The sequence below is a fragment of the Mustelus asterias genome, chromosome 19 (assembly GCF_964213995.1).
Source record: "Mustelus asterias chromosome 19, sMusAst1.hap1.1, whole genome shotgun sequence".
Taxonomy (NCBI): domain Eukaryota; kingdom Metazoa; phylum Chordata; class Chondrichthyes; order Carcharhiniformes; family Triakidae; genus Mustelus; species Mustelus asterias.
This window is the reverse complement of record NC_135819.1, coordinates 31,829,307-31,843,311: the sequence shown is the minus strand read 5'-3', so window position 1 is coordinate 31,843,311 and position 14,005 is coordinate 31,829,307. Positions and strand designations below refer to the sequence as shown.

The following is a 14,005-nucleotide window of genomic DNA, read 5'->3' as shown; positions in this document are numbered from 1 at the left end:
TTGATCAGAAATCTATCTACCTGTGACTTAAACATATTTAACGAGGTAGCCTCCACTGCTTCAATGGGCAGAGAATTCCAGAGATTCACTACCCTCTGATAGAAGAAGTTCCTCCTCAACTTTGTCCTAAACTGACTCCCCCTTATTTTGAGGCCGTGTCCTCTAGTTCTTGTTTCCTTTCTAAGTGGAAAGAAGCTCTCTGCCTCTACCCTGTCTAGCCCCTTCATTATCTTATATGTCTCTATAAGATCTCCCCTCAGCCTTCTAAACTCCAACGATATCTGCTCAGACATGTAGCATGTAAAATTAAAGTGCGTGGGATTGGGGGCAGTGTATTAAGATGGATGGAAAATTGGTAGGCAGACAGGAAACAGTAGGAATAAATGGATCTTCTTCCAAATGGCAGGCAGTGACTGGTGGGGTGCCGCCGGAATCGTTGCCAGGACACCAGCTGTACACAATGTATATGAATGATTTCGATAAGGAAACTAAGTGTACTCCAAATTTGCAAATGACACAAAGCTGGGTGGGACGGTGAGCTGTGAGGAGGATACATGGTTGCTTCAGTGTGATTTGGACAAGCTGAATGAGTGGGAAAATGCATGGCAGATACAGTATAATGTGGATAAATGTGAGGTTATTCACTTTTTGGTAGCAAAAATAGGAAGGCAGATTACTATCTGGCTATAAATTGAGAGGGGGAAATGTACAACGGGACCTGGGTGGCCTCATAGATGTTGAAGGCATACATGCAGGTGCAGCAGGTGGTAAAGAAGGCTAATGGTATGTTGGCCTTTTATGTAGAGCGGATTCGAGTACAGGAGCAGGGCTGTCCTGCTATTATACGGGGCCTTGTTGAGGCCACACCAGGAATATGGTGTGCTGTTTTAGGCTCCTTATCTGAGGAAGGAATGCTCTTGCTTCAGAGGGAGTATAGCACAGGTTTACCAGACTGATTCCTGGGATGGCAGGATTGATGTGTGAGGAGAGATTGAGTCAGTTAGGATTATATTCGCTGGAGTTCAGAAGAAAGGGGTGGGGGATCTCATAGAAACCTATAAAATTCTAACAAGATTAGGGCAGTGCAAATACGAGAAGGATGTTCCTGATGGTGGAGGAGTCCAAAACCAGGTGTCAGTCTGAGGATACAGAGTAAACCATTTAGGACTGATGAGAGAATGGTGAGCCTGGGGAATTCGTTACCACAGAAAGTAGTTGAGGCCAAAACATTGTATGTTTTCAAGTAGGAGTTAGATATAGCTCTTGGGGCAAAAGGAATCAAACGGTATGGGGGGGAAGACGGGATCAGGCTATTGGATGATCAGCCATGATAATGAATGGCAGAGCAGGCTCGAAGGCTCTTGCTCCTATTTTCTATGTGGGGGTCATGATTGGCCATGATCATCATGTATGGTGGAGCAGGCTTGGAGAGCTGAATGGTCTCCTATTTTCTATGCTTCTATGTGGGGATCTGTTTTGAGAACTTTTCAAACTGTATTACCAGTAAGATATCTTAGTAAAAATTGGCCTCTAAGCAATCTACATGTGGAGAAATATTAACAAGCAATGGTGTAACTGTTTCTGTTTTCAAATGTTAATACTGACATTTATTGCACCTTACTCACCTATAGATGCTCAAAATACACGATTGTTCTCTGTCCCTGCACTCTCTCCTATGCCACTTACTTTCAGCTCCTACGAGAGCTCTATTTGTCCTTTCATCCAATAGGTAAAGAGCCATTTATTTTGCACATCAGATTAGTTGCTGCATCAGTGTGGATCATAGTATGGGGAGCTTTTGTCATGTTTTCATACCTGTATAATGATCAGATGAGCTAGTCGTTGTGTGTGATAGTCTAGAGTTTAATCTCTAATGCCTCCTTTTCCCTCTTTATGCTTAGGAAGCCACTCGTGGTTCTGTGGCTGTGGATGAATTGAGCTCCAGTGAATTGCACGCTAACTATGGTAGTCCAGTCTGTAGTCTTGACGGTAAGAATTAAACGTTAATGTCATTGTGAATCTAACATTTTTTCTTTTTTATTCAAGAACTAGTGCTCATTTTCAATATGGTAAAACACCCCAACCTGCCTCACAAGAGACTTATTGAGTAGCATTTGATACTGAGAAAGTGACATTAAGACAGGCGACCAAATGCTTGGTTAAAGAGAGAGATTTTTTATTCAATGATTAAAGCGTTAAAGCCAAAAGATAGGTTGAAATTTATGGTTGAAACCAAACCTCCTTTCTGCATGAACATAATGTATAGAGGATACAACTGAATGAACTATGGCTTCAGGCTCAATCTAGAGGGTTTGACATGGGAACCATTACTGAAATGTGGCTACAAAATGGTCGGGAATGGGAGCTAAATATGCCAGATTATGAACTCAGCAAGACTCCTTAGCATCTTCCAAAATCAGGACCACTTCCATCTAGAAGGACAAGGTCAGCAGACACGTGGAAGCACCATCACCTGCAAGTTCCACTCCCAGCCATTCACCATCTTGACTTGGAAATATATTGGCCGTTCCTTCGTTGTCACTGGGTCAAAGTCCTGGAGCTCCCTCCCTAACAGCACTGTGGGTGTACACTACATGACTGCAGCACTTCAAGGGGGCTGACCACCAGCTTCTCGAGGACAATTGGGAATGGACAATAAATGCTGGCCCTAGCCAGCGATGCACACATCCCTTGAATGAGTATTTTAAAGAGTCTGTAGGATGGATAAGGAAAATGGTGAATGATGTGGGTAGCAGACTTGTGATTGAAGTCAAAAGCACTTCAAATAGTAAGAACAGTTATAATGAGAAATATGTAGGCAATGAAGCCTTTTATGGATCGAATTAAGGAATAGAAAATAATTTAAGGCTGGAGTAGAAGTGAGCAGGCCCCCAACTGTGAAACGGTAGATTGTGTCAGTGCAGAGATTGGACCAGCATGTTCTTAATGGATGAATTTAGCTTTGACATAGATTGTGATAAGGAGACCAGATCATGTCAAAAAGATAGTGAATTTACTTTAGTGTGTCTGGAATTGTTTCCTGCAGCAACGTGTCATTGAAACAATGGGGCTATATTAGATTTAGTTTAACAGTCTTAACAGTGTATGAGCATTTGTTAATAGCGATCATAATAAACTTAACTTAATAGAGGACAACCTTATGTTTGAAAGGGAAAAATCTAAAATGGCTGCTAAGAGTCTAGATGTGGATAAGACTGACTTTGGTGCGATGAGACAGGTGGACCACAATAAACTGGGCAAATTTGTTAGTCTGTCAGAGACCCAGGGTAATGGTCTGGGGGACTCGGGTTCAAATCCCACCACAGCAAATGTTGAAATTTGAATTCAATAAAAACCTGGAATTAAAAGTCTAATGATGACCATGAAACCATTGTCTATTGTTGCAAAAGCCCATCTAGTTCGCTAATGTCCTTTAGGGAAGGAAACCTGCCATCCTTACGCAGTCTGGCCTACATGTGACTCCAGAGGTTGGCTCTTAACTGCCCTCTGAAATGGCCAAGCGAGCCACTCAGTTAAAGGGACAATTGGGGACCGACAATAAATGATGGCCCAACCAGTGATGCCCACATCCAATGAAAGAGTAGAGATCAAAAAAAGCCATCTTGAAAAATCTCAGCCAATCTGAGAGAGCCAGCATGGATTTATAAATAAGCAAAATACTGTGGACGCTGGAATCTGAAACGATAAGTGTTCACCAGAAAAACTCAGCATCTGTCAGGAGAGAAACAGAGTTAACGTTTCGAGTCTATAGACTCTTCCTCAGAACTATTATCATGTTGTTATGGAGTTATAAATGCCTAAACATTCTGCCTAAAATAAGAGGCAGTGGAAAATCTATCGATGCTATCCATGTGGACTTCCAGAAAGCCCCTCCTCTGAGACTGTTAGCTAAAGTTGGGGCCTTTTGGTTAAGATCAAGCGTCAGATCATGCACCAGGGTGAGAGGCAATGCCTTATCAGCTTGGACCTTGTTTGTCTCTCATGTGGAGACTATGAACTGGATTCAACTGGACTTTGCATTTGGCTTTTGGAGCAAGCAAGGAATGGATTTGGGTTTGCCTAGTCCATTCAGAGCACTGGCTTTGTAATTTTAAGGATGGAATTCTAAAAAATGTAAAAAAATAAATATTTTTAAAAAATCATGGCTTTGAGGCAAAGTATTGACCTGGTGTGGAAATTGGCAGAGAGGAGGAGATAGAGTTTGGCAATAATATTCCAATTGGCCGTTTGTGGTAATCCCACAGGGGTCTGAGTCAGGGCCTCAACTATTCACTGTATTTATTCTCTGATGTAGACAATGAGATAAGAAACCGCATATCCAAATTTGCTAATGACACAAAGTTAGGCAGAATTGTAAGGGATGCAGATGAAAGTCTAAAATTACAAAGCAAAATTAAAAGATTCCATTAAATAGGCAAAACTGTAGCAAAACTGATTTCAATGTAGGCGAGTGTGAGGTCATGCACTGGATCTAATTGAAATTATGGAAACGATGGAATTATGGAAATGATGGACAGTGGGGGAGGTGGGGGGGTGGGGAGAAAGTAATCAGAAAGCTTTATTGGACTGGTGGCTTTTATAACGAGCAAATTCGGAGGGGCAGAAGACATACAAAGACATGGTTACTTTGAGCAGTTCTGGGCATCATACGTGAGGTCTTGGAGGGAGTATAGAGCAAATTAATCAGAATGATAGGTGGGCTCAAAGGGTTCAATTACAGGGAGAGATTACACAATCTGGAATTGTATTCCCTGGAAGGCGAGAGGAGGATTTGATCAAGATATTGAGGGGAACAGAGTTTATCCCCGTCCACCCGATTTCCACTACTTCAGGAATCTGAGATTATGATACTCGGGAATGAAATTTGAGAAATATTTCTACTCGTACAGGTATGGAACACACTTCCACATCAGAAATTCTAAATAAAATTCTAACAGGACTGGAAAGACTAGCTGCAAGGAGCATGATTTTCCTGGTTGGGGAATCTAGATGTGGAGATGCCGGCGTTGGACTGGGGTGAACACAGTAAGAGTTTTAACACCACCAGGTTAAAGTCCAACAGGTTTATTTGGTAGCAAATACCATTAGCTTTCGGAGCACCGCTCCTTCGTCAGATGGAGTGGAAATGTGTCGAAATGAACATTTCCACTCCATCTGACGAAGGAGCAGCGCTCCGAAAGCTAATGGTATTTGCTGCCAAATAAACCTGTTGGACTTTAACCTGGTGGTGTTAAAACTCTTACTGGGGAATCTAGAACCAGGGGACACAGTCTCAGGATACGGGATGGAACATTTAGGACTGAGATGAGGAGAAATTTCCTCACTCAGAGGGTAGTGAACCTGTGGAATTCTCTACCACAGAAGGCCGTGGAGGCCAAGTCACTGAATGTATTCAAGAAAGGGGTAGATAGTTTTTTTTAGATTTTAATGGCATCAAGCAGTATGGGGAGAAAATGGCAATATGGCTTTGAGATCAGTGATCAGCCGTGATCATGTTGAATAGCAGAGCAGGCTCGAAGGGCCGAATGGCCTCCTCCGGCTCCTTGTTTCTATGATGCCAAGCTGGTGAACATGCAGGCGCTGTGCTATATTTAAAGTAGAGCCAGTCCTAAGTTAGAGTTGGCTTTCTAACAAACCCCTGCAGTTTAAATCTCCAGTATCTGCATTTCATAGAATCCCTACAGTGCAGAATGGGGCCATTCGGCCCATCGAGTCTGCACCGACCACAATCCCACCCAAGCCCTATTCTTGTAATCCCATTTACCGTTAATCCCTTGACGCTAGGGTAAATTTAGCATGGCCAATCCACCTAACCCACGCATCTTTGGGCTGTGGGAGAAACCGGAGCACCCGGAGGAAACCCACACAGACACGGGGAGAATGTGCAGACTCCACACAGACAGTGACCCGAGGCCAGAATTGAACCTGGGTCCCTGGCGCTGTGAGGCAGCAGTGCTAACCACTGTACCACCATGCCTCAGCACAAAAAGGACGTTCCAAAGTCCAGGGTAAACATTCTTCCATCATTTCACACAAACATTTAGTGTTATCAAAGGGTACAGCTGAGATTTGAGATGTCACACTCATGCCAGTACTCTTGGATGAAGAGGGACAGTGTGGATGAGTCCCACGCTACTGCTACCTCTGCCTTTCCCTGCAGGCAGCCTCCTGAGTGTCCTCCCCCTTGGGGACTCCCATCTGTGATGTCACTTTAAGGCATGGTCCCTCTGCATCTCATTCGTCCACTGCCCCTTTAAAATAATCGACCCCGTCACTTCCAGGTTTCCTGGCTGAGGCCCCACTTCTCGGTGTGTCGGCTCAGCAAGAGAGAAAACCATCTCCAAAATTAATCCTTGCCCTGTGACTCGGACTCAGGAACTGCAAAGGGACATCGTGTGTCAAGGGTGCCGTGTACAAGTCACCACCTTTTACTGGGTGAGTTACTGAAGACACCCAGTGACACTTTCTGAATTAGGGAGGCAGAATTAAATCACATTGAATGGCATTTAAATTCAATGTAACTGGGCCAGGGTTACGGGAAGTATCCTGTCTGTAGAGGGAAGTATCCTGTCTGTAGAGGGAAGTATCCTGTCTGTAGAGGGAAGTATCCTGTCTGTAGAGGGAAGTATCCTGTCTGTAGAGGGAAGTATCCTGTCTGTCGAGGGAAGTTTCTTGGATCAGGGTGGGTATGTGCTCAAAGCAAAAAATACTGCAGATACTGGAAATCTGAAATAAAAACAAAGTTATGTTGTTTAGTGCCAAGATCTTGTAATTTGAAGTGAGTTATTCAATTCCTGTAATTCCAAGGTAATAGAGAAGGCAAATGGAATGCTGGCTTTTATTTCAAGGAGGCTGGAGTGTAAAAGTAAAGAGGTGTTGCTGCAACTATACAAACTACCAGTGAGGCCACATTCACAATACTGTGCACAGTTTTGGTCTCCTTATTTAAGGAAATGTGTATTATCACTGCAGGCAGCACAGAGGAGGTTTACTAGGATGATCCCGGGTATGGAGGGACTGCCATGTGAGGAAAGATGAAACAGATTGGGTCTGTACCCCTTGCAGCTCAGAAGAATGAGAGGTGATCTGGTTGAAACATGGAAGATTCTTAGGGGGTTAGACAGGGTAAATGTTGGGGGATGTTTCCACTCGCGGGAGAGTCTAGGACCGGAGGGCAGAGTCACAGAATAAGGGGGCGCTCGGTTAAGATGGATTTGAGGAAGAATTTCCTTCTCGGAGTGGAGAATCTTTGGAATTATTTATACCAGGAAGTTGTCGGGGCTGAGTACTTGAACATTTTCGAGGCTGAGATCGATGGGTTTTTAACTAGGCGGAGAATTAAGGTTTATGAAGATAAGGCAGGAAAGTGGACTGAGTGTGAGATCAGCCATGGTCTTATTAAATGGAGGAGCAAGTTCGACAGGCTGAATGGCCTCCTCCTGTTCCTATTTCTTGTCGACTGGCAGGCTGCAACACTTGGCGAAATAGTGTTTCCTTTTTTCTCATTAGTACACAAAAGGTGGAGGTAATTGAAAGCCTTTGTGCTGTGGCATTAACAGGGTTACATCGCAAAGTTTCACCAGAAACACAGCTGTCAACTTGGCTTCTTTGATTTCAGTCATTTCTGAGCGATTAACAGCATTAACTGTCTGTCTCTCAACAGGAACTAATCCGCCACCTGACTCTAAAAGTCAGGATCTATTCAACTTGCAGAGGTAAGAAATGACTTATTTTGTTTTTGCGGGTGTTACAATGTTGTGTGTGTATTTGCAATTCTGGAATATACAAAACTGAAACTCTTTTTGTACATTCTTCCACCCCCCCCCCCCCCCCCCCCCCCCCAATCCTACAGTGCCTCAGCAACTGAACAGGAAGTGGAGGTAAATTGGCATCACACAGGTTATGTTTCATTTGGTTTTATGCAAAATCTCGGTGTTCCTAAATGGACAGCTCGCAAGTCACCTTCCACAAGTAACTCCCCTGCTTGCTCTGTCCTTCCCTCTTGTGTATCTATTTTGGGGGGGGGGTGGGGGAAACTGGACCAAATTATGAGTGCGTTGGGGTTGACAAACTTCCGGGATTGTTTGAGAATCTCCCAGGAATTGAAGGTTCCTCTGCCAAACATTGTGGAGAACAAACTGAGAAAAACCATGAATTCTCAAGGAAAACCCCCAAAATGATTTTCTAAGAATCATAGACTCCTTACAGTACAGAAGGAGGCCATTTGACCCATCGAACCTGCACCGACAACAATCCCATCCTATCCATGTAACCCCACATACTTTGCTAATTCTTCCCCCCCCCACCCCGCCCCGGAAACTAGGGTAAATTTAGCAAGGCCAATCAATTTAACCTGCGCAGGCGGCATGGTGGCACAGTGGTTAGCACTGCTGCCTCATAGCACCAGGGACACGGGTTCGATTCCCAGCTTGGGTGACTGTCTGTGTGGAGTTTGCACATTCTCCCTTTGTCTGCATAAATTTCCTCCAGGTGCTCCGGTTTCCTCTGACAGTCAAAGATGTGCGGGTTAGGTTGAAAGGCCATGCTAAATTGCTCCTTAATGTTAGGGAGATGTCTTGTGGATTAATAAGGTAAATATGTGAGGTTACGGGGATAGCACCTGGGTGGGACTGTTGGTGCAGGCTCGATGGGCCGAAATGTCTCCTTCTGCACTGTAGGGATTCTATTCTATGATCTTTTCACTGTGTGGGGGGGGGGAAACCAGAGCACCCAAAGGAAAATCACGCAGACACGCGGCATACGTGCAAACTTCACACAGACAGTCACCCAAGCCGGGAATTGAACCCAGGTCCTTAGCGCTGTGAGGCCGTAGTGCTAACCACTGTGCCATTGTACTGCCCTTCTTGAAGCAATTCTGTCAAAAAGTGGAAGAAAACTTACATTTATCTAGTGCCCTTTTCACAATCTCAGGAAATTCCAAATTGTTTCACAGCCAATTTCACTAAGATGGAAGTGGAGTTGCTGTTGTGGAGTGGGGAACCATGTACTCTTTATAGCTGCAGAGAGAGGGGTGGCAGGGTTAACAGGGATGTGTCAATGATGCTCTGGCAATCATGGTGCATGGCTCATCCTTGATAAACCAACTAGTATTTTCCTGCTCGGTAATTTCCATAGACCGGGGTGGGAAATAATATAATGAAACTTTGCAGCACATGTCCAACCAGAGTTAGTGTTCCTGGTGTGTTGAAGCATGCACTCATGTTGCTTTAATGTACGTGTATTTTTCTACTTTTAACATTGACGTTTCTTTAAATACAGGCTGAATTTCTCCGCTTCTCGTTAGCTTTCAAATGTGACATGTTTACTCTGGATAAGAGATTACGCCTGGAGGAAAGATCCAGAGATTTAGCTGAAACAAATTTGAAAAAAGAGATTGAGAAATGTCAACAAATGTTGCAGGTTAGCACTGGGCTCATTTACTGAACTGTGTTTTAATTTCCCTTCTCCCTCCCCCACCCCCCCCCCCCCCTCCCCGCCCCCAGCCCCCCAGACAACATGGGGAAAATTACAGTGCATGCTATTTTTTTTTTGTCTAATAAATGTGGTGGGGTTAAAATGACCCAGCAAAATTTAGCAATTTCCCTGACTTTCCCAAGTTAAACACATCTCCCATTTTAATCTCTCCAAACAAGGAAAATCGGAGTAAGTTCCCCATTACTTTTTTCCACAACAATGCCTTGACCAATTGCAGTCGACTTGTGCTAACCAATCAGCACCCATTTTCCATAGTATAAATTGTTGTGTTCCTTGGAAATTTAGTATTCTTGCATTTGTCCTGGTGAGTGCAAGATGAAAAACTTTGGCAACATGTCCCTCTTTTCAACAAGATCCAAGTTCGGTGCGACCAAGTGACTGATTAGAGGAATAATTCCATTTCCTTGGAACAAACTCTTCCTTGCCCTTGGCCGTTCTGAATTGTGATCTCTCTCTCTCTCTTGCTTTTTTGCTACCTCTCCCTTTTTCCATCATGTTCTGGCCCATTCTCTTCCTCCACACTCCTCTTAACCTCATTCACCTTTTCTGTTCTCGACAGACGGTGAAGTCTCTGTGTGAAGAAGAACAGTCGCTGGAGGCCTTCGAGAAACTGGAAAAAAGTCTGACGATGCTCATGCAGATCACCAGCAGAGTGGCTAGCCGGGCTGAAATGCTCGGGGCCATTCACCAGGTGAATGTGGCTGGATAAAACCTTAGTCTCAGAGGTGTATGTGCTCCAAATAAGGAAAATTATGTGTTTTATTTTTCAAACCCAAAAGATGCCGTTCTACTTGTCACTCAGAATTCTGAGTTTAGGCGAATACCAATGATCCCCATCGGAGAGGCAATCCAAAAGGTAATGGGAAGCTACAAGGGGCGTAAAAATGAGGAGGAGGTGGAGAGGAGGAAGAGTGCATGGGAAGCACCCCAAGGCACTGCAGAGGATTTTAGAGAACATAGAAACATAGAAAACTACAGCACAAAACAGGCCCTTCGGCCCCACAAGTTGTGCCGAACATATCCCTACCTTTTAGGCCTACCTATAACCCTCCATCCTATTAAGTCCCATGTACTCATCCAGGAGTCTCTTAAAAGACCCTATTGAGTTCGCCTCCACCACCACTGACGGCAGCCGATTCCACTCGCCCACCACCCTCTGTGTGAAAAACTTCCCCCTAACATTTCCCTTGTACCTACACCCCAGCACCTTAAACCTGTGTCCTCTCATAGCAGCCATTTCCACCCTGGGAAAAAGCCTCTGAGAGTCCACCCGATCTACGTCCTTCAACATCTCATATACATCTATTAGGTCTCCGCTCATCCTGCGTCTCTCCAAGGAGAAAAGACCGAGCTCCCTCAGCCTATCCTCATAAGGCATGCCACTCAATCCAGGCAACATCCTTGTAAATCTCCTCTGCACCCTTTCAATCTTTTCCACATCCTTCCTATAGTGAGGCGACCAGAACTGAGCACAGTACTCCAAGTGGGGTCTGACGAATAATACTTATTATTCATCTAACTAGAGCCATAGCCTGGATTTTAGCCTGGGGGGGGCCACATCTCATGCAGGTATGGAGAGAGGCATGCCATTTTGAGGTCTAAAGTGCAGGTTTTCCAGACACCAAGGTTGACGGGCTGCTATCATGTCAGGTGGTATCCTGCAGCACAAGGCCACAGTCAGAGTGGTCTGCTGTGAGCTGGGGAGTGGGTGGTCTGATTACAGGGCAAGGGGTCAGACAGATCACCAGTGAGGAGGTACACAAGTACTGTTGCTCCTCCTTGCTCACAAACAAACAAGGCCCGAGAGCTAACAGCAGAATATGTCTGCATCATTATAAGTGACATTGTGCCACACAAGTGCCAGGAAATTACCATTTTCAACAAGAGAGAATCAAATCATTGCCCCTTGACAAGTAATGGCATTGCCATTGCTGGAGTTCTCCCCATCGTCACCATCCTGGGGGTTACCACAAACTGAACTGGGCTAGCCATACAAATATTGCCACTACAAGGGCAGGTCAGAGGCTAAGAATTCTACAGTTCGTAACTCACCTCCTGATCCCCCCCCCCCAAAGCCGGTCCACCATCTACAAAGCACAAGTCAGGAGTGTGATGGCATTCTCTCCACTTGCCTGGATGAGTGCAGCTCCAACAACATTCGAGAAGCTCGACGCCATCCAGGACAAAGTAGCCTACCTGATCAGCTCTCCATCTACCAAGCTGAACATTCACTCCCTCCACCACTGACACATAGTAGTAGCAGCAGCAGTGTGTACCATCCACGAGATGCACTGCAGCAACTCACCATGGCTTCTTCAACAGCACCTCCCAAATCCATGTCCTCTACCATCTAGAGGGACAAGGGCAGCAGATGCACGGGAACGCCACCACTTGCAAGTTCCTCTCTAAGTCACTCACCGCTCTGACTTGTCGTTCCTTCACTGTCACTGGATCAAAATCCTAGAACAGCTTCCCTAACTGCACTGTGGATGTACCTACAGCACAGCAGATGTACCTGCACCACATGGACTGCAGCAGTTCAAGAGGGTGCTTTGCCACCACAACCTCATGGACAATTGGGGATGGGCAACAAATGCTGCCCAATCCAGTGACTTTCTCATCCCCTGAAAGATTTAAAATAAATTTCACTGACCGACCCACCTCTACCAAGCAGATTGGCAGCCAGACCCTCATCCTGACAGCATTTATACCAGAGGTGGACAGGTTCAAAGTGAGTTGGATTCTTGTTTCAGATTTTTGGAATCTTTACTTCCTACCCAATCTAATCATTCTTGGGAGATGAAATTTATCTCTGCGTGTACAAACAGTTCAGCTGTAATATAGTGGTTGTTATGTCCCTTTTTTCAGTTATTTGAGGACTGAATCACATCTATCCTATTTAATAAGAGAATCGATTGATTTGAAAAGCATGATTTTAATAATGAAACATCCATATCTGCCTCTTATTCCTTGTCCGAATGGGAAAATGATAGTTATGTTCTGTGTCTGAAACCAGATGATGTATTTCTGATAATGTACTACTGAGTTAACCTTCTTGTGAAAGGGTTTTTTTAAATTCATTCATGGGACACGGGCGTCGCTGGCTGGCCAGCATTTATTGCCCATCCCTACTCGCCCTAGAGAAGGTGGTGGTGAGCTGCTGCCTTGAACCGCTGCAGTCCAAGTGCTGTGGTTCTTTGTTGAGACTCTGTAGTGATTGATACAACTGAGAGGCTTGCTGGGCTATTTCTGAGGGCAGTTGAGAGTCAACCACATTGCTGTGGCTCTGGAGTCACGTGTAGGCCAGACCAGGTAAGGACGGCAGATTTTCTTCCCTAAAGGCTATTAGTGAACCAGATGGGTTTTTCCCACAATCGACAATGGTTTCATGGTCATCAGTAGATTCTTAATTCCAGATTTTTTAAAAATTGAATTCAAATTCCACAATCTGCTGTGGTGGGATTCGAATCCAGGTCCTCAGAATATTAGCTGAGTTTCTAGATTAATAATCTAGCAATAATACCACTAGGCCATTACCTCCCCCACAACTGGAAGTGGAGATGTAATTTACTTGAACATATCAGACCAGAAGTGGAGCAGCATTGGCAGAAGCACCAAATCCAGGATGTTGGCGGTCATACTCGATGATGTGCTGTTTATATCACAAGGGGCTAAGCTGGCAGGTATGTCCCACCCACCTACATTGGCACCAAGCGTAGGCAACTGTTCAAAGGGAGTTTGCACTTACTCAGTCCCATCAGTTTTGCCCATATCCTCTCAAATCCAGAAACGTGCTGACCATGATGTGTGATGGTCTGAAATTGATAACCATGATTGTTTCTGATTGATCCTTTGCCCACGTCTCGTAGGTGACACTGAGGGTTATTTAAGGAGCTGGAAATGGGCAAACTGCCAGTGGTTGTGTATCTTCCTCACTTAAAGGGAAAGGTATTCATTTATATGTCTAGAATGGTGAATGCCTCTCTCAACTAAGAATTAATGTGTAGTATTAGTATCTATAACTTCACTATCAACTTCCCGGGCGTTACCATTGACCAGAAACTCAACTGGACTAGCCATATAAACACTAGGAATCCTGTGGTGAGTAACTCACCTCCTGACTCTCCAAAGCCTGTCCACTATCTACAAGGCACAAGTCGGGAGTGTGATGGCATACTCTCCACTTGTCTGGATGAGTGCAGTTCCAACAGCATTGGAGAAGCTCAGCTGCATCCAGGACAATGAATAAAACATCCAATAGAAAGAATGAGGTCTTAATCTAGCAATGGATGATGGTGGTAAATATTTCCTGCTGTCACTTTGGACTGAGAGACATCCCCGTTCCCTGTGACACAAAGGCTGAAATTTTCCAGGCACGCCTGTCCCGATTCCGGGGGCAGGCTCGGCTCGGAGAACGGCATTCTCTGTTGGCCTCGGGTGGGATCGTACGAACCTCGGGCTGACATGCCGGTAAAATTCCGCCCAAAGT

General features: G+C 44.8%; 1 protein-coding gene across 1 annotated transcript in view; it reads left to right on the top strand.

Annotated features, from left to right (window-relative positions):
- The window catches only part of LOC144507864 (inositol 1,4,5-triphosphate receptor associated 2-like), a 121,270-nt gene that overhangs the window by 74,401 nt on the left and 32,864 nt on the right, over positions 1 to 14,005 (top strand). Inside the window, exons 16-20 of the mRNA XM_078235283.1 lie at positions 1,902 to 1,989; positions 7,685 to 7,736; positions 7,874 to 7,901; positions 9,301 to 9,441; positions 10,076 to 10,207. Coding sequence (XP_078091409.1) covers positions 1,902 to 1,989; positions 7,685 to 7,736; positions 7,874 to 7,901; positions 9,301 to 9,441; positions 10,076 to 10,207 — 441 coding nt within the window. The remainder of the gene's footprint in view (positions 1 to 1,901; positions 1,990 to 7,684; positions 7,737 to 7,873; positions 7,902 to 9,300; positions 9,442 to 10,075; positions 10,208 to 14,005) is intronic.